At 45.9% G+C, this 17,700-nt stretch overlaps 1 protein-coding gene across 2 annotated transcripts; it reads right to left on the bottom strand.

The window, feature by feature from the left end:
* Positions 1 to 203: 203 nt before the first annotated feature.
* Positions 204 to 17,700, bottom strand: EFHC1 (EF-hand domain containing 1). 2 transcript variants are annotated; one of them, XM_071447495.1, is made up of 11 exons: positions 17,497 to 17,700; positions 12,348 to 12,569; positions 10,442 to 10,729; positions 8,556 to 8,705; positions 7,310 to 7,502; positions 6,858 to 7,078; positions 6,017 to 6,157; positions 4,658 to 4,871; positions 4,194 to 4,341; positions 3,171 to 3,372; positions 204 to 785 (listed from the first exon to the last, which is right to left on the bottom strand). In XM_071447495.1, the coding sequence occupies exons 1-11, from the start codon at positions 17,617 to 17,619 to the stop codon at positions 660 to 662; spliced, it is 2,028 nt and encodes a 675-aa protein (XP_071303596.1). In that variant the 5' UTR covers positions 17,620 to 17,700; the 3' UTR covers positions 204 to 659. The 2 variants fall into 2 exon arrangements, with proteins under 2 accessions (XP_071303596.1, XP_071303603.1); XM_071447502.1 differs by lacking the exon at positions 12,348 to 12,569.

Raw genomic sequence — 17,700 nt, 5'->3', positions numbered from 1 at the left:
CCTTCTCCTTGGAGACCTGTCTGGTGAGATGACAGGGTTTAGATGGGATCTCAGTCCTAAAACCATTCCCCCAACTTCTTGTTGAAAAATGCAGAGCTGCTGTCAGCAGATTTGTGTCCAGTCCCCTGTTCCCTCTCGAAAACTAAACTCACCACCATTACCCTACTTTGAGTAGACCTAGAATGACAATTTGTGGGTTTCCCTCCTCACCCTTATTTTAATTCTTAGCTATTCCAGCCATTCTATTTAAAACAGAATTTTTGACACGTTTATAGCAACTGCAGTTTTATTGCAATTTTAATAACAAACTGGCAGTCTTCACTACTTGAAGGTGAAAGGCCCATCTGAGAGAAACCTGGAGTGGTTTTCACTCCAGGCTCCAGAGAGCTTTAGCTCTCTAAAGTACTGCACTAAAAAGTTGAGAAAACAACAGAAGAACCTGACTTTGGTTCTCAGAATTATTTTTTTCTCTCCTATAAGTTTCATTTCAACATCCAGCAGTTGTGGGGTTTGAGTTTAGGAGTAGCTAAAAGGACAGGGAGAGGTTAGGAAGGAAAAAACGTTAACATGAGGGTGGAATCAGCTGGGTCTGTAAAAGGGGGAGGGGGAGAGTGAAGCAAGGGGGAAAACCAGAACATCCTTTTTGAAGTACAATATATTCAAGTCAGCTGAGAATTCAACTGCTGACACTGTCCTTCAGCTTCTGGGAAGAGATCACTAGGGAAGGCTCGAAGGAAGTCACGGTAGTTTACCTTGTCTTCATCACAGGAACAGTAGTCAATCAGCTGTGGGGACAAAACACACAGCAAACATCATAAAGAGATGGAAAAAGGTGCAAAATTTGGGTTGTTTTTAGGGGAAACTGCCCAGAGTTCTCCTTGTGTGACAGAGCAGATGTTACTCCCCCATGTGGATTTCCCCATCCTGGTAGTCCTGAATCACAGGTAAAATTGGAATCATAGAACCATTAAGAATTGAAAAGACCAATAAGATCATTGAGTCCAACCTTTGGATCATCAAGTCCAACCATTTAAGGATTGAACTTCATGATCTAAAGGTTGGACTTGATGATCTAAAGGTTCAAGTCCAGCCTTAAATGCCTATAGATGACTCTAATCTATGCAAGGAGAAAAGTTAAAGCATTTGAGTTTAATCTTTATTTCTTTCTGGGCTTCACCAGAGTGGCAAGAAAGCCACAAAAATACAAAGCATGGCCACAGACTGAGATGGGCCACAGGAAATCTTGCAGAAATTCCTGCCAAAAGTGGGGTGAAGGCCATGTATGTGAACAGTCACTGTTCCTTGGTGCCACTTTGGTGTGTGCACATGGCATAAAGGGGAGACACAGATAACTGAGCTTGGTGACAGCCCCACTAATGAGCCAGTTCTGGTGTCCGTGCCTGACCCTGCATTGTGTTACAGAGCCACAGCCTTTGTGTGCTTCAGGGGAACAAAGAAGGCTTTTGTTTCTTTAATTGCATAACTAATCTCCTTCTGACACCAGCGAGATGGAAAAGGTCTAATATCGCAATTCCTTGAAAGGATTCCTCTTCTCCTTGTCACCTGGAGACAGATTCTCTGGGGTTTGCTTCTGTGACTGGCAGCTGTGCTCCTCTCCAGGCACTGAACGCTCTGCCATATGTTTAATTTATAGCCCTGCCACGCTTCCCAGGGCTCTGGGAACACTGGGATTAAGATTTCAGGAGAGGAGGTGGATGTTTTTAGTGCATAGGTCCTAGACTGGGGCTCAAACGTGGGAGTTTAGCTTCAATTGTCACAGGTTCTCCACATAATTTTGAGAATGTTCTCTCCCACTCTCAGAGTGGAGCAGGGATTGTCACCCCACTGTAAATTCCTCAGGGCAGAGTGAGCTCTGATGAACTCTGATACAGCAAAGCCCTGGGTGCTTGTCAGGGCCTTTATTCATCCTGCATTCAGAGACACAAGTCCCCTGCCCATGCACCTTCCTAACCATGGCTGTGATGCTCACAGTGGACTGCTTTAGAAAAGTTTTATTTTAGCAGGGGAAATATCTCCCTCTGGTTTCCAGATTTCTCTAAAGTGTGACCCCCCTTTTTGGCCACTAATCTACAGCCCATCACATGATGTTGAGGAAACATCCTTGCCAGTCATATTCCTCCTCCATCCTCACTGCAGGAATTTTTCCCTCAGTTTCCCTCGATGTTTTGTGCTTTGTAGACTATGCAAAGAGTGTGATCTCCATGTGCTGCTGTTTGCTCATAGTGCCCAGCAAGTGCTAACCAGGGCCTTATGATATAATAATAATAATAATAATAATAATAATAATAATTATTATTATTATTATTATTATTATTATTATTATTATTATTTACATTACATTATATGTTATTATATTTTTACTATACATTATATCTTGTAACAATTTATTGTTATATTATATTATTATATATATTATATATATTACAATAATATCATTATTTATTGCCATTTTAATAAAAATTATAATTATTAAATATATCTAATAACAAAAATAATATTTCATTATTATATATTATATATTATATATTATAAATTATTGTATATTAATCATATACAATATATTATTGTATTATATTATTATATTATTATATTAGTATGCATTTTTATATATTATAGTTATTAATATTAATATTTTTTGGAAAATACTTAGTTCTTAGACCTTCAGTTCAGTTGCTGTTGAATCCAGAATGTCTCTAAGCTTTCCTAAGGCACATTCCTTGAACACCTCAGTGTCACCTCTACTCAATCCCAGCTGTGCTTAAGCCATCACAGACACTCCAAGCTCTGCAGGAGCCTGTCCCTGATCTCTGCCATGATTCCTGATCTCTATCACAATACACAACCTCTTCTACTCATCCAAGGCCTGAACCAGCAGGAATTTTCACACATTACAGTGCAGCCAAACATGGGGGGCCACCTGGACAACATTTTTCCCTTTTCCTTAGAGGACACCAATTATTATCTCCTCTAAGACACAGGCTCAGTCCAACAGCTCAGGAGTTTTTCTAAACTGGGACTCTCTTGCCCTTTTCTTGAATTTGTTCCCCTTTGAAGGCTAGAGCAGCTGGTCAGGGTTGGTTTTTAGAAGAGATCTTTTGGAAGAGCCATAGAAGGGGAATTCCACATGCATAGCACCCCTTCCATCTGACCTTTTTAAGAAGAATGGTGCTGGTTGGCACGTTGAACCTGTCACAAAGAGTTAAAAATCTTGTTTTATCCAGGAAGCCAGAGCCCTCCGTGTCACAATGATGAAATGCCTCATGAAACTGCCTGGTGTCAAAGGGCTCTTGAAGTTTCAGTTCTTTCTGAACTTCCACAATTAAATCATCCAGGTCCTTCTTGGGGAAGCCACTGCAGAAGAAAACAATAATAGGATTTAATGTAAAAACTCATTTTGGCAGCCTTGCTGTGACACTTGAGTGAAAAAAGAGCATTTCCCTGCGTGCTCCACAGAGTCAGAAACTCTGGGAAACTTGAGTTTCAACCAGAGCCATGATATAACTGTCTTGAAACCATGTTCTGAGATAACAGAGTTGTTACTGGGTCACACAAACTGGGTCCAGACAGCTAAAAGGAGGATGTGGTCCAGGCTCTGATGGACTGATAAGCAAAGAAGGAATAAATGCCCTAAAAAAGACCCCTCTCACCACCTGCTGAGCCTGCAACCATCAAGCAGCTCAAGTTGGCAGCATCTGTTACAGTGAAGTGATGCTTTTTTTTGGAAAATATGTGTCCACCATCTGAAAATGATGTCCCTCCACAAAATGAAAGTGTTGAAGTGTTGCTTGGAGCAACCTGGGGTAGTGGAAGATGTCCCTGCCCGTGGCAGGGGTTGGACTGAGCTGATCTTTAAGGTCCTTCCAACCCAAGCCATTTTGTGGTTCTGTGATTTTGGCTGGAAGTCCAAACACCTCTTGAACTCAGCTGGTGCTGTGACCACTTCTCTGTCTGTGCTGCTGAGGCAGAGCTGTTCCAGGAGGTTTTGGGGCTGGCAGCAGCCAGAACATTTTACTGTACACACCTCACACCCTCTGAATGTGCCCAAAGAGCCCCTTGGAGCATCAGAACCACCAGCAGAGCAGGAGGCTGGAGCCCAGGGAGGCTGCTGAAAATGCTCTTGGCTGAACACCTTAGTCTTATTTAGCCCCACCACCCCATTCTTTGTAGCCCACCTGCTGGTAGTCTCCACCACCACCTTCCGTGGGAGGAAATGATCCCTTATGGATTGCACTGTGGCTGCAGGGAAACTCTTTGCATTTCTCTCCAAATAATTAAGCACATATTCATCAGCATCAGTGATAATAAACCTGTGGCCAAACACTAGGGGAGGAACATTAAAGAAGTAGTGTTAGCTAATTAAGTAATTTCATCATCCAGGAGGGAGCAGGATTCCTCTTCTGTGGCTGGGCTCAGCTTTGAGCCAGCTCTGCTACTTTTTTCAGTTCTTAAAGCAACAATAATTTCACTGATTGAAAGGTTTAAACATTGACAGTAACAAAGTTATATTAATGTACACCAGCTGCTAATCTGGAAATACAAATGTGAGGAGACCCAGAAGCAGCAGATCTTTCAAGTGAAGGAAGAGATATGCAATAAATGACAGAGCAGAGTATTATAAATCCAGGCTGGATCTTACCTTCAATTGTAGAACCAATGGTGAAGTCAGAGGGCTCATAGTATATGGGATTCTCTGGAGTAGATCCTGGCTTGGTAACTTTGGTCCTTCTTAAGTATTTGCCTCCAGTAATGCCAGAGTTTTTGACTGGGGGTTCATAGATGCTGATTGTGTCATCAGCGAGGAAATAAGAGAGGATGAAACGACGATTTTTGTCCTCAGGCACTGGTGATTCCTACAGGAAAGGCAGCAGGTTTGGAACAGAATTTGAACAGGTTTGAACATTTGAACATTTGAACCAGGTTTTCCTTGCCTGGGGTGCTTAGGAGTACCTAGTAACCCACTCATAAGCACCCAGAGCTTTTTTTACAGCTGACTAAACAAAGCACTTGATGTGCTGACATAGCATAACAAAGCACCAGACAGCACTCAGGATCTGAATTTCAAAGGTTACTTGCTTTACTCAAGCCACTGAAGCAGAATCTGGGTTGAAGTTACCAAATATATTCAGTGTTTCCACAGCCTGAGTAATCTGAGAGAAATCCTTTCTCTATCCTATATGGAATGATTCATCCCAGAGAGGCTGTGAAATTCAGTTTTAAATTACATTTTTTCATTATGCTGAGTGCCTGAGAGAGGCTGGTGCTGTTTCAGCCCTTAGTCACAGGAAGTCACTCCCCTGATACACCAGTGGATTTACTTGCTTAGCTTAAAGCTAAGTGGATCTTAACTCCTCATCTGTGACTTTAGGGAACTCCTGCACAATGGGGAAAAGAAACCAGAGTGTTTGGAGAGGGCAGGCACAAGGCAGCACAGGAAATGCCATCGCTGCTGCTGGATGTGCCAGAGGCTCCTTGCATAAACCAGCTGCAAAGCTGGCACAAAGGCCAGGGCCTGGGTGCTGGAGTGGGTGGAAAACACAATTCTCATGGATTTTCCAGCTTCTGCACAGCATTGGCTGCTCTGCTAGGACAGCTCCTTGCTGGCTGCTGCATTCAGGACTAGCCAGCAGAGACATCAAGGACTGGCTGGTGGCAGCGGTGGCAGGCGGGCAGAGGCACAGTGCCCAGTGCAGGCTGCTTCAGCCAGGGCCATCTGGCATGCAGCAGTGGCAGAGGGAGTTTTTCCATAAATGGCTGTGGGTTTGTAGCAGGTCTGGTTTGTACTTTTTGGCCTTATTTTTTTTTTTTCCTAGTTTTTTGAGCTGTCAATTGTCACAGCAAGCACACAACAACCCCATGGCATCTCCCCAGGGACAGTCCTGTTGGTTTGGGGAGCTCTCTTTTCCCACTGGCACAAAGGAGAGTTTGCCAACAGCTTTGTCTGGGCAGGCTGCTCCTCCCATCCCCCTGGCACTATTCCACCAAGGAAAACACTTACCAGGGCCACCTGGTACCGCAGGACCTTGAGATTATTCTCCAGCATCTTTATGATATCTTTCCGTGGAGGCTTTGGAAATAGACTAAGGCAGTTCTGGAGAGAGTCTTCAGGGATGCCAAAACCATTGTAGGGAGGAATTACCTGCATGCAGAGGAGACATCAATCATAAACAGCTGCAACTAAGAACAAGACAAAGTTTACAACACTTAGCAAAGCCCATCAGATTTGGAAGGAAATATTCTGCCACCAGGTAGGAAGAGCTGTGACATCCTGCCCAGTAGAGATGGTTGATACCAGCCTGGCCATATGTTGTATTTAATGAAAATATAAGAGGATTAAGCAAATCTGAATCTCAGAAAGCCATAGGTAATTTCTCTGATTTAAGAGGTTATGGCTATATTAAAGAACCATAGAATGGTTTGGGTTGAAAAGGACCTTAAAATCATCCAGTTCCAACTAAACCTTCCCATGCACAGGAACTCAGCCATCGAATGGTTACACTGGTAACCTAATCCCCATCATGCCTGTGGTCTAAGCCACAACTCCAAACAATTTCTGGGCTCAGTTTGGGAGGTAAAAAGGGCTGTGACCATCCTCAGTAGGTAGTTTGGACCTGGCAACACTGTTTTGAAGAGTAAGGGAGAGTTCAGTAGTATGAGTGCAGCCAGACTTTCATTTTTATATCCATTATGACCATTCTTGCCTTGTCTTTTTCAATTAGATTTTTTTCTTTAAGCTGAACTTGTTTTCTACAGGTTCTTACTAAGCTGAATCTCTACTTTACTATAAGATCTAACATCAACTGTTTCCTTTCCTCCCTTCTTTTGAGAAATTGCAGTACCTGTGGAACCTTTTCAAGTGGTTTCTTATTTACATCCACTGGCTGGAAGTCTGTGATGCCATATTTTTCACGATAGAAGTCCTGGGTGAACTTGTCACAATCATAGATGAAGAAGGTGCGTCCGAGGAGGGTGACAGTTTTGCCAATAGCAAAATCTTTGGGTGAGTACCACTCTTGTACCTCATGGTCAGTGATCTCCAGCACACAGCTTGGGAAGTTCTCTAAGGAAAAGGGAGCAGAAGGAAAAATAAATTGATCAGGGAGATGTTAACATTTCCTTGTGAAAATGGATATAAAAGCAAGGTGTATAAATAGCTACAGGGAGATGCTGGCACTACTGTCCTGCCACTGTTTCCCAAAAGATAAAGAATTTAGTAACCATTTGAAGAACTTTTTTTTGACCAAGAAATAATGACACCTTAGCACAGATGGGTGTGTCAATGTGAACTTACGGTTCTTGTCCACAAAGATTTTGGGCAAGCGCTGGCGTCTCATCAGTACCGGGAACGGGTCCCTCCCATCATTTCTCTTGTGCACTTCCCGAACCTCCACTGTGTCATCTGCCAAGAAGTAATGGATGATGCAGGGATGGTGATCACCAAAGGCACAGTTGGTGTCATCCCATATGGCATAGAAGCGAAGCACCTGGGGTGGAGGGAAAAAAAGCAGTCAAACATGGATCAGAATCATCTTTTGGTGCCACAGAAATCAAACTCATCACAGTGAGATGCTCAAGGGTTCCCCAAGGTTCACCTTCTGAAGAGAGAGGAGAGACACAGGGAGATTTTATTCAGAGCAAGGGGCATTTGTGTTTGCCTGAAATTGTCTGCTCTGGCACCTGGCATCAATATTTTGGGGGAGCAGAGGAGTGGATGCAGTAAGACCATTCCTAATAGAACTGCATCTGGCTGCTAAATTCCAGAGGCAGGTGGCTTATCTCATCCCAACAGAAAGCAAGAGAGTAATGGATGATATTGAGCACAGGCTCTGCAATCCAAAGAGGAGCTGTTTACAAGGCACAAAGCCCAGAAAAAAGCATAAAAGGTTTTGTTTCTCACTAAAGCCAAGAAAGGAGCAAATCTGGAGTCTGTTCAGCAGATTGAGACAATTTAGAATAAGTGAGGTTGCAGACACTTACAAGACCTGGGTTTCAATAGCACATATTCACTGTAACCACAGAATTTTTTAGGTTGGAAGATCATTGAGACCAACCTCTGACTGACCCCTACCCTGTCACCCTGCACCGAGCACTGAGTGCCATTTCCAGTCATTCCTTTGACACCTCCAGGGATGTGGACTCCACCACCTTCCTGGACAACCTGTTTCAATGTCTAATCATCCTTTCTGTGAAGAAGTTCTTCCTAATTCAACCCAAACCTCCCCTTGCACAACTTGAGGCCATTTCCAGCCCTCTCTCTGGTTGCCTGGAGGAAGATACTGACCCTCACCTGACTGTCCCCTCCTGTCAGGGAGTTGTGCAGAGCCTGAAGGTCCTCCCTGTGCCTCCTTTTCTCCAGCTGAGCCCCTTTTCAGCTCCCTCAGCTGCTCCTGGTGCTCCAGCCCCTTCCCTGGATATACTCCAGCCCCTCAATGTCTTTCTTAAAGTGAAGGTCCCAGACCAGGACCAGGACTGGAGGTGCCTCACCTGTGTGGTGTGGGTAATTATACAATAATTAGGGTAATCCCCAGCTCTCTCACCTTTGTGTCATAGGCCAGGAACTGCCTGAAGGGGTCGGGACCTGTGGGAACAATGCGTTTTTGCACAGGCGTCCGATGCTGCTCCGTGTAAGGATCTGAAACCAGCTCCTCTGGGGGGTTCACTACAATTCCTTGGCTCTCCAGGAACACCTAGGAAGGTCATCTGAGGTGTTAGTGCTGCCAGGAGTTCTGAAGGTAAGAGGTGACTAGAGGTTACAGGTGGGCTGGGATGAGTGAGGTCAGAATTCTGAAAGTTTACTCCTCACAGAGAATTCTACAGCAACAGCAAAATACAACAGATGACAAACACATTTGTTTAAGCTGCTTCTTATCTTTGCTTACCCTTTAATTAATCAGAGCAGTTTTGTCCTGAACATCCTAACTCAGATTTCACTTGAGCACAGTTTTCCTTGGCCTTAGGGCTTTAAATGGAAGATAGCTGTCAGTTGTTCTCTTTTATATAAATGGAAAAGATTAAATTGCTGTATAAACACAGATGTAGTCAGCCTGAGTTTGCAATAATTTAGGGCTGTGTCAGATAGTTAGAAGAAGCTAGTGTCACCCACACTAGGCACATCAAGAGCCTTCAGACACAAGGATCTGTGTCACTGGCAGCTTCATTCCATCTTTCCAGAGTACTTTTCCCACAGAAAAAGTGCAATCTGCTTGCTTATAAAGGGATTTTTTGCTTACCTTGGACCATGAACAAAATCCAGGGTGTTACTCATGGACTTGCATCAGTCACCCAAAACATTATCTGAAGTCAAGGGACTTGTTCCCTTTTTGGCTTTGGGAAGTGGTCCATGAAAACATTCAGCCCAGGAAGCACCTATACAAACATCTCCCACAGGAATATGAGATCCCCCTGGAGACTCACAAGGCAAGTTCACACTTTCAGACTCACTATTTTCTGGTCTGGAAGATGTCAGTAAATGAGAAATACACTATTGGCCTTGAGATGTAGACCCATGTAGCTCATTCCATGTTTTCCATCAATATTAACATGAGGACCAGCTCTTTATTTGATGTGGACTGACTTGAACAGTCACCAGTTCCAGCAGAGCTGGCCCCACAGCCACATTTATATCAATGTATTATATATGCTTGGGAACATTCCTGGGCACTGAGGCCAACTGACAAGGAAAAGCCTGGATCTAAACTCTTCCAGCCTCCAGGACAGGTAGACTGCATGTAACTCACATATTTGGAATGGCTCCTGGAGCAGTCTAACTCCTGGCCTGGAAGAATAGTAGCTGACCAGGGCTGAGATTTTACTGGGGACAATCTAGCAGGATACCAGCATACTGGTAATTTTTATTTCTTGTTATTGGATCATTATTATCTCATTTACTGGTACAGAAATAGCCAGAAATAGAAAAGCAGGCAATGAGTAAGCTTTCTTAGAAAGGTCAGTTCATACCATGATTCTCAACCCATGGATCATGCATTGGCTGTGGATGTGTGCAGAGTTACTGCTTGTATTCCTTTCCACTGTTCCTAACAGAGGAATATTAAATCAGAAAAGAGTCAGGATCACTAATTTCCCTCTCATGTATGCACAATGTTTCATCTGGACTCCAAGCACTTAAACTGCCCAGACAGGAACTTAGAATTTGTATTGTAAAGATAAGCCCTGAGGACAAAGGATGGACTTCCAGCAGTCCTGGGGCAAAAATCCTGAGCATCTTTCTTGCCCTCAGCAGATGCCATACTCTGAAGCCCCCTTTGGCCTGAAAAAAGAAATCTCCACAAAAAGCACAATGAAAGACTGCGAGCACCCATACGACAAAAGCTACAGCTGCAAACTGCTGGACTCTAAGAGGCAGTTAAACCCTGCATTCCCAGGATCTGGGAGTGTTTCTGTCAGTGCTCTCCCTAGCACACACCTTGGTGAAGGAGTCGCAGTTGACCAGGCGGTAGGTCCGGCCGTAGATGGTGAGGTCGATGCCCAGGTTCAGATCCTTCCAGTGGTAATAATCCCCGTGCACGTTCTTGGGCACCCGGTGGCGTCTCATGAGTTTCCCTTGGAGCAGACCCGAGTTCTTCACCTTGGGCTCGATGATGCACATGCTGTCATCCTCCAGGTAGTAGTAGATGCACACCTGGCGGATCCGGTAATGCTCCTCTGCCGAGATAGCAACTTCCTCCATGAAGTAGGCATCGAACTTCAAAACCTGCCCAAGGCACAATACAGCAAAGGGAGAGAGAAAAATAATTTGAACACCATGATTAGTCTATCAAGGCAAATAATTTATTTGTAATTTGCTTTGGTGGTGTGAAATTACTGGACTGGATTCTAAAAGTCTTTAGAGACAACTGTGGCCTAATCTGTGAGTGACAGCAGAGGCACCAGGAGTGCTTTTATTAAGATGTGTCTTTTGCAAATTCGGTGTGCCTGAGACAAGTGTAAAAATACAGCCTTTTCCCTACTTCTTGATCACCTGCTGTTTCACCTACTTCCAGGTGCTTGGCTGCTGACAGTAATCTACTTTACTGACACACAGCTTTTTATTTGTCAGCTTTACAGCCCTGATTTAGGGAAGTTATCCACAGATTTTAGTAAAGAGTTCAACCACATCTGAAAGGGGTCATCATTTTAAGGCCAGGCTCTGAGCAACCTGGGATAGCAGAAGGTATGGCATGGAGGCTGGAACAAGATGATCTTTGAGGTCCCTTTCCATGATCTGAGGTCACATCTATTCAGCACTGACAGCAAAAACTGATTTGTGCTTGGGAAACAAGGAAACTAATCAGCCAGTCTGTCTGCTTGGCAGAAGTAGGAGGAATATTCCCTCCAAGATTATTCAATGCCCTTAAGAAGGTGCAGGTGGCCAATCATGCCTTGCATGCCCAGCCTACACCAGCCCAGAGGCCTGGATAATTAAGAGATGATAAAGCCAGCAAATTCCTATCAGTCAGCAAAGTGCCCCACAAGGGATTGTGACATCCCCAGCAGCACTGGGGCCCCTGCTGCTCCTGTGGCTTGAAGGAAGGGGCAGAGAAGGATCTGACAGATTAAACAGCAACATTTACATTGCTCTGAAGGAACAGCCTCAGCAATTAACAGAGCACATCTGTTCCCCAGCCTGTGTCACAGCCAGGATCAGGGCTGGCTGGCTGCAGACTGCTCTGGCAGGGCTGGCAGCGTGTGGAGCCTGCACGTGCTGAGCTCCCGAGCCCTGCAGCTCCCGCTGCAGCAGCTGCTCCATGCATGGCTGTGGGTTGGAGCTTGGGCCACTGGGACACTGAAAACCAAGGGTCAGCTCAGGGCTGCTCCAAGCAGACACAGAGCCAGCACCCAGTCTGATATGATGACCAAGATGTAACATGGGAAGCACTAATGGAGCAGTTCAGGTTGTGACACGCTGTGGTGACAACACAAGCACCAATAGATAGACCACGGTCAAACTGGCTACCAGGGTTCCCACAGCAGACTGACTTTTCCAGTTAAAGCTCAGTTACAACCTCAATATAGTTGTGGAAACACAGAACTCCAGGCTGTGGCTTGCAGAGCAATACTTTTAAGCTGGAGCTTTCCAGAGCTAATCAAACCTCTTTTCCAACATCTGCTGGAAATGCTCAAGTGTAACTTGCAGGGAATGTCTTACATCGTTTACATATTATAATCCTCCTCCCGAGCAAAGAAAGCCTCTTTCAGTCTGGGATTCAGCTGTCTCTGACTAAGGGCTCTGGCATCTGAAAACTGCTGTATGCAGTCCCGTGAACCCTGGAGCTGACTGTTTATGTCTCCGAATTTGGCCAGTGATATTCCTGGAATCAGCTTCTTTATACCTTTTTGTCATAAGCCACGAATGCTGGAGTGAAGCGGGAAGGTGCAGGCCTCTTGACTTGCCCATAGGTCAGTGTGGCTCCCTTGGTGCATAAATCATCTAATTCATCTTGAGAGAGCTGATTTGCAAAGAGTGTGTCCCCACCAACCCCCTCTCTTGGCAGCCGGAAAAAGGCATATCCATTTTTGAAGTCCATTGTCTGGCACCGATGAAAAGATGTTTTCTGTTGGAAGGAAATCCAGCTATCAAAATACTGCATGAATTTAGCAGATATAGCTACTGGAAGCACAAAAAAAAACCCAGTAAGAGAGTGCAATAGCAAGAATGTCTCACCCCACACACATCCCCAGCATTTTATTATAAACTACTGCTGCAGTTATTTAAAATCTCATTTTGTACTGAGAGAAAAAAACAGTGGAAAAAACCAGGGAGTGGTGGATGTACAAGGCACAAGAGTGAACTCAGATCCTTGCACTACCACAGGCTCTGGAAGAACTTAAATCACTGAATTTCCTGACTGCCACCATAGCCAGTGCCTAGAACAGTGTGTCAGCACTTTATCTGCCCTGGTATTTATCTCACCAGCTCTTTGTTCCCTACCCTATTTGTCAGCAGCACAGAGTACCATGGAACCTCAGTTGCTGCCTTATGGTGCTCCCTTCACTCTTGTGCACCCTCTGTGCATTTCATTGTTATTTATTTTCTTAACCCTCCCTTGGGCATGATACAGGATTTTCTTTGCTGAGTTAAATCAAGGCATGTCATGCTCACAGAACTGCAATTATGAAATGTGCAAAAGCACACTGATTGTTTTATCCCCTCTCTACATAGTCATAGACTGATAGAACAGCCTGGGTTGGAAGGGACATTAAAGATTATCCAGTTTCACCCCCTGCCATGGGCAGGGACACCTTCCACTAGACCAGGTTGCTCCAAGCTCCATCCAACCTGGACTTGGACACTTGCAGGGATGAAACAACCACAGTTTCTCTGGGCAACCTGTGCCAGGCCTCACCACCCTCTTTGTAAAAAACTTCTTCCTTGTATCTAATCTCAACTAAGCCTCTTAGAGTTTAAAATCATCATTCCTTGTCCTACTGCTACAGGCCCTGCTAAAAGGTTTGTCCCATCTTTCATGAAGCCCCTTTAGGTCCTGGAAGGGGCTCTGAGGTCTCCTTGGATCCTTCTCTTCTCCAGGTGAACACCCCCAGCTCTCCCAGCCTCGAGAGCAGAGGAGCTCCAGCCCTTGGAGCATCTCTGTGGCCTCCTCTGGCTTTGCTCCAGCAGCTCCATGTCCTATTTTTGCTGAGGACCCCAGATCTGGAGGCAGCTCTGCAGGTGGGGTCTCACCTGAGCGGGGCAGAGGGGCAGAATCACCCCCTCCCCTGCTGCCCACAGGGGCATCACCCCAGCACATTGTGGGGGTTTCTGGCTCCCAGCCTCTCATCCATCAGCAGCCCCAAGTCCTTCTCCCAGGGCTGCATTCAACCAGAGCTGTGCACAGGAGCTGATCTCTGCCAGCCACTCTTGCTCTTCACCACTGAAGAGCAGGGTCACACTGGAGTGACACCAAACTGCTCCAGTTGCTGCACACTCCAGCACACATGGCACCTCACCTGCACTGCAGGAGCCTGCCTGGTCCCACTGGGCTTTCAGCACTTACAGCTCCAGAGAAAGGAGGGGAAATTATGAGTCCCTGATAATAAAATCTCTTGACTTTTGCCAAGTAAAACAGAGTTGTAAGCATTTCTAGTGCTGAGAGAACAAGCTCCAGCTCCTTTTCCAGCCCCAGGCTTGCAGTCAGTCCAACCTCAGGCATGCAAACTGCACCCCCTCCCTTGCCCCTCATGGTTAAGCCTCTAATCTTATTTATGCCTTCAAGGCCCCACTTGAATTCCACATAATTCCCTGTTTTCTCTTTAAACTGCTACTATAGATCTTGCAATGGAGAGAGCAGTGAGGAAAACAGGTGAAAACAAGATTTGTCTGAAGACATTTTAGCAGAACATTTTATAAGCTGCCACAGAACTGCCACTTCCTTCTGTTAAATAAACACCAAGGGAATGCTGTGGGGGAAAATATTAAGGGAAAACCAGGAAGTTTGTCTTTAATTTGAGCAATATCAGTGTTTGTCAGAAGTGTGCAGGCTTTTAAGAGCCCACATTTGCCTAAAGAAAGCACCTCATTGGTTCATAAGGCTCCTGAGTGGATAAGCTCTCCCAAAGTGAGCCTGTATGCCAGATAAAGCCTGTATGCCAGATAACATCTTCCAGGATTAGGTGACTAATGAAAATTTAAAAGGGAAAACCCAGAATGTAAACTCCTAATCTCAGTTGCTGGCAGTGTTTATCTGAAGAAATTCCACTGAATTAAGTCCTTCTTTTTGCCAAGTCTGTAACACTTCACACAAACACCATTCCCTCTCCCAGTGTCTGTCTCCCTGTCCTGTGAGCACTAAGCAGTAACAACACTTCACTTGAACACAGAGATTTTCTTCAGAACTTCTCAGCATTCACTTGGAAACCAAATATTGTGATGCCAGTTTTATGGACTGGAAAACTGCAGATTTCCAAGGTGTTATAAATTATTGCAAGGAAATATTATCTGATGATAATTCTGAGATAACATTTATTGCTGGATGGTTATTTGTTATGAGCAATTTACTCTATTTACTATTGGAGAACTCAATTGTCACTGATTTTAGGCCAGGCTGGATAGGCTTGGAGCAATCTGGTTTGTGGAAGATGTCCCTGCCCATGGCAGAGGGTTGGAACAAGATGACATTTAAGGTCCCTTCAAACCCAAACCATTCCATCATTCTGTGACAATGAATTTTCATATACAAAGCTGAATGCAGCCAGGAATGTTTTCTGTTAAAGATGCTCTCCAGGAAGGCTGTAAATTCCTGGTGAGCCCAAACCAGGCATGAAACAACCCCCTTTTTGACTTTTTGGGGGAAATTTTTTAGTATATCAGATAAATAAATGGAAGCATCAGTTCTCTGTAGCACCACTTCTTCAAGAGGATGTTGGGAGGATTTGGGGTTATCAGGTCCTTAGGGCCTGGGCCATTGGATGGAGAAAAGGAGAGGTTGTTCCTCATTTAGGTATCAGATGCAGAGGATGAGGAGGAGGATGAGGATGAGATTGCTTTTTCCAGGGAACCTGGGAACAGCTGAGAGTGTGTCACTTCCTGGGGATGGTCCTGGAAGCTGTGATGACACCAGTTCTGTGGGGGGATACCAGTTCTCTCATCAGGTTATCAGGTTCCACACCTGCACTGTCGAGGATTCAGCTCTCCAGGCAACACCAGGAGAGCAGTTTTGGAAGTATCAGAGCTTTGGAGGAAGGGGTATCAGGAAGCTGTTGATTGCCAATGAGACTGGTGACTTCATGTAATAGATAAATTATGTCTGGGAAATAATTATATTGGGATGATTTGGGGGATTAATTCCTAGTGGAGGAATGCTCAAGGTTTGATCAATATTGGTTCTCCTGGGTATATCCAGTTGAGGAGGTATCAGGTGAATTTAAGGAACTTGGTTCAGGACAGTATCAGTATCAGTTCAGAGGACTTTGCTTTGGAAAAACTCAGATGGTTTGCTTTGGAAAAACTCAGAGAAACAGCAGCTTTCCTGAGGGAATCAGGTTTCAGGACTGTAAAGTGATTTGGGGATTTCCCCTGGGTTATCTCATGAACTGTAGGGGAATTATTGGATGGATTCAGGGGAACTGAATATACAGGGGTGAGTTTGCAGACAGGAGTTCTGCAGTTATGGAAACAGCTTTTGGAATTTCAAATGAGGCTCATGAATGAGGGGGAGGAGGGGTGTGTGTGTCTCTCTCCAAATCAGGACAAATTCAGGGTTATAAAATGGGTACATGATGCAATTCCTTGGGGTGAAGATTAAAAGTACCAAGTCCCCTTGAAGGTTAGTTCAGGGATACTTGGCCCCTTGGGAACAGATTGCAAGGTTCAGTAACAGTGGAAGAATTATGGGGGTACCAGGTCTGCTGTGGGTGGGATCAGGAGATACCAGGTGGGTACAGAGGGTTCAGATCCCTCAGAAGTGAGTCCAGCAGGTATTTGGTGCCTTTGGGAAACACCAAGTCCCTGGGGGAGAGTTAAGTGGATATTAAATCTTCTGGGGAGCATCAAATGAGTTCACAGAGCAGGTTCACCAGGTTCTTTGGGGATACTTTGAAGGTCATGTCCAGGTTCTGGTGAGTTTGAAGTTCCCAGGACATGAGTTTAAAGGACACCAAGTTCTCTGGGGGATATTTGGTGAATACAGGATGTACCAGGCCCCTGGTCTGGGAGAGAATTACAGGGTGATCTGAGGGAACAGCAGGTTCCCTTGGTTCATGTTCCCTGAAGAAACTGTCTCCCCCTATACTCTGCTCTTGTGAAACCCCACCTGTGGTGCTGCATCCAGGTTGGGAGCCCAAAACATAACAAATGCAGGGACCTGTTGGAGTGAGTCCAGAGGAAACCATGGAGATGCTCTGGGGGCTGGAGCCCCTCTGCTCTGGAGCCAGGCTGGAGAGCTGGGGTTTTCACATGGAGAAGGATCCAGGGACACCTTAGAACCCCTTTTGGTGCCTAAAGGAACTCCAGGAGGGCTGGAAGGGACTTGGGACAAGGGCTGGAGGGACAGGACAAGGGGCAGTGGCTTCCTACTGCCAGAGGTCAGGGTTAGATGGGATATTGAAAAGGAGTTGCTCCCTGTGAGGGTGGGGAGACCCTGGCACAGGGTGCCCAGAGAAGCTGTGGCTGCCCCTGGATCCCTGCTAGTGTCCAAGGGTGGATGGGACTTGGAGCAACCTGGGATAGTGGAAGGTGTCCCTGCCCATGGCAGGGGGTGGATTGGGATGAGCTTTAAGGTCTTCTAACCCAAACCATTCCATGATCCTATGAATATTGTTGAGTTTAGGGGTCCCAAGACTCCCGTGGATTTAGAGCAAAGTCTGAGGGAGTACCAGATTCCCAGACAGTGCCTCCAGGGGACACCAGGTACCACCTGAAGCGGGTGCGGGGAGGTGCAGAGGCCCGTTCTGGGGTCACCCCTCAGGGGGCACCCTCCAGGCCAGCCCACCTTGATCCGGGGGGGGCTCCCGTGGGAAGGGGGTACAGTGGGCGGGCGCGCTCACCGTGGGGTCCTTGATGGCGCAGCCGGGGAGGAAGGGCATCCCCGGCTCGGGCACGATCGGGGGCCCTGTGCCTGCCGCCGGCCGTGTCCCCGGCCCCGGCCCCGGCTCCGGCCCCGAGCTCATGGCGGCGGCGGCGGCGGCGGCGCTCCGGGCCCGGCCTGCCCGACGCGTCTCTACGGCAACCTCCCGCGAGCTCAGTGCGCA

Source organism: Agelaius tricolor, unplaced genomic scaffold (genome assembly GCF_023055355.1).
Source record: "Agelaius tricolor isolate 1412-34295 unplaced genomic scaffold, bAgeTri1.0.p SCAF_1, whole genome shotgun sequence".
Classification (NCBI taxonomy): domain Eukaryota; kingdom Metazoa; phylum Chordata; class Aves; order Passeriformes; family Icteridae; genus Agelaius; species Agelaius tricolor.
This window is presented reverse-complemented; position numbering and strand designations above follow the sequence as displayed.

Coding starts and splice junctions, on each gene's coding strand:
- EFHC1 (XM_071447495.1), bottom strand. CDS start 17,619: ATGAGCTCGGGGCCGGAGCCGGGGCCGGGGCCGGGGACACGGCCGGCG. Junction 4,342..4,657: donor CATTGGTTCTACAATTGAAG/GTAAGATCCAGC, acceptor TTCCTCCCCTAG/TGTTTGGCCACAGGTTTATT. Junction 3,373..4,193: donor GTGGTGGAGACTACCAGCAG/GTGGGCTACAAA, acceptor TTTCTTCTGCAG/TGGCTTCCCCAAGAAGGACC.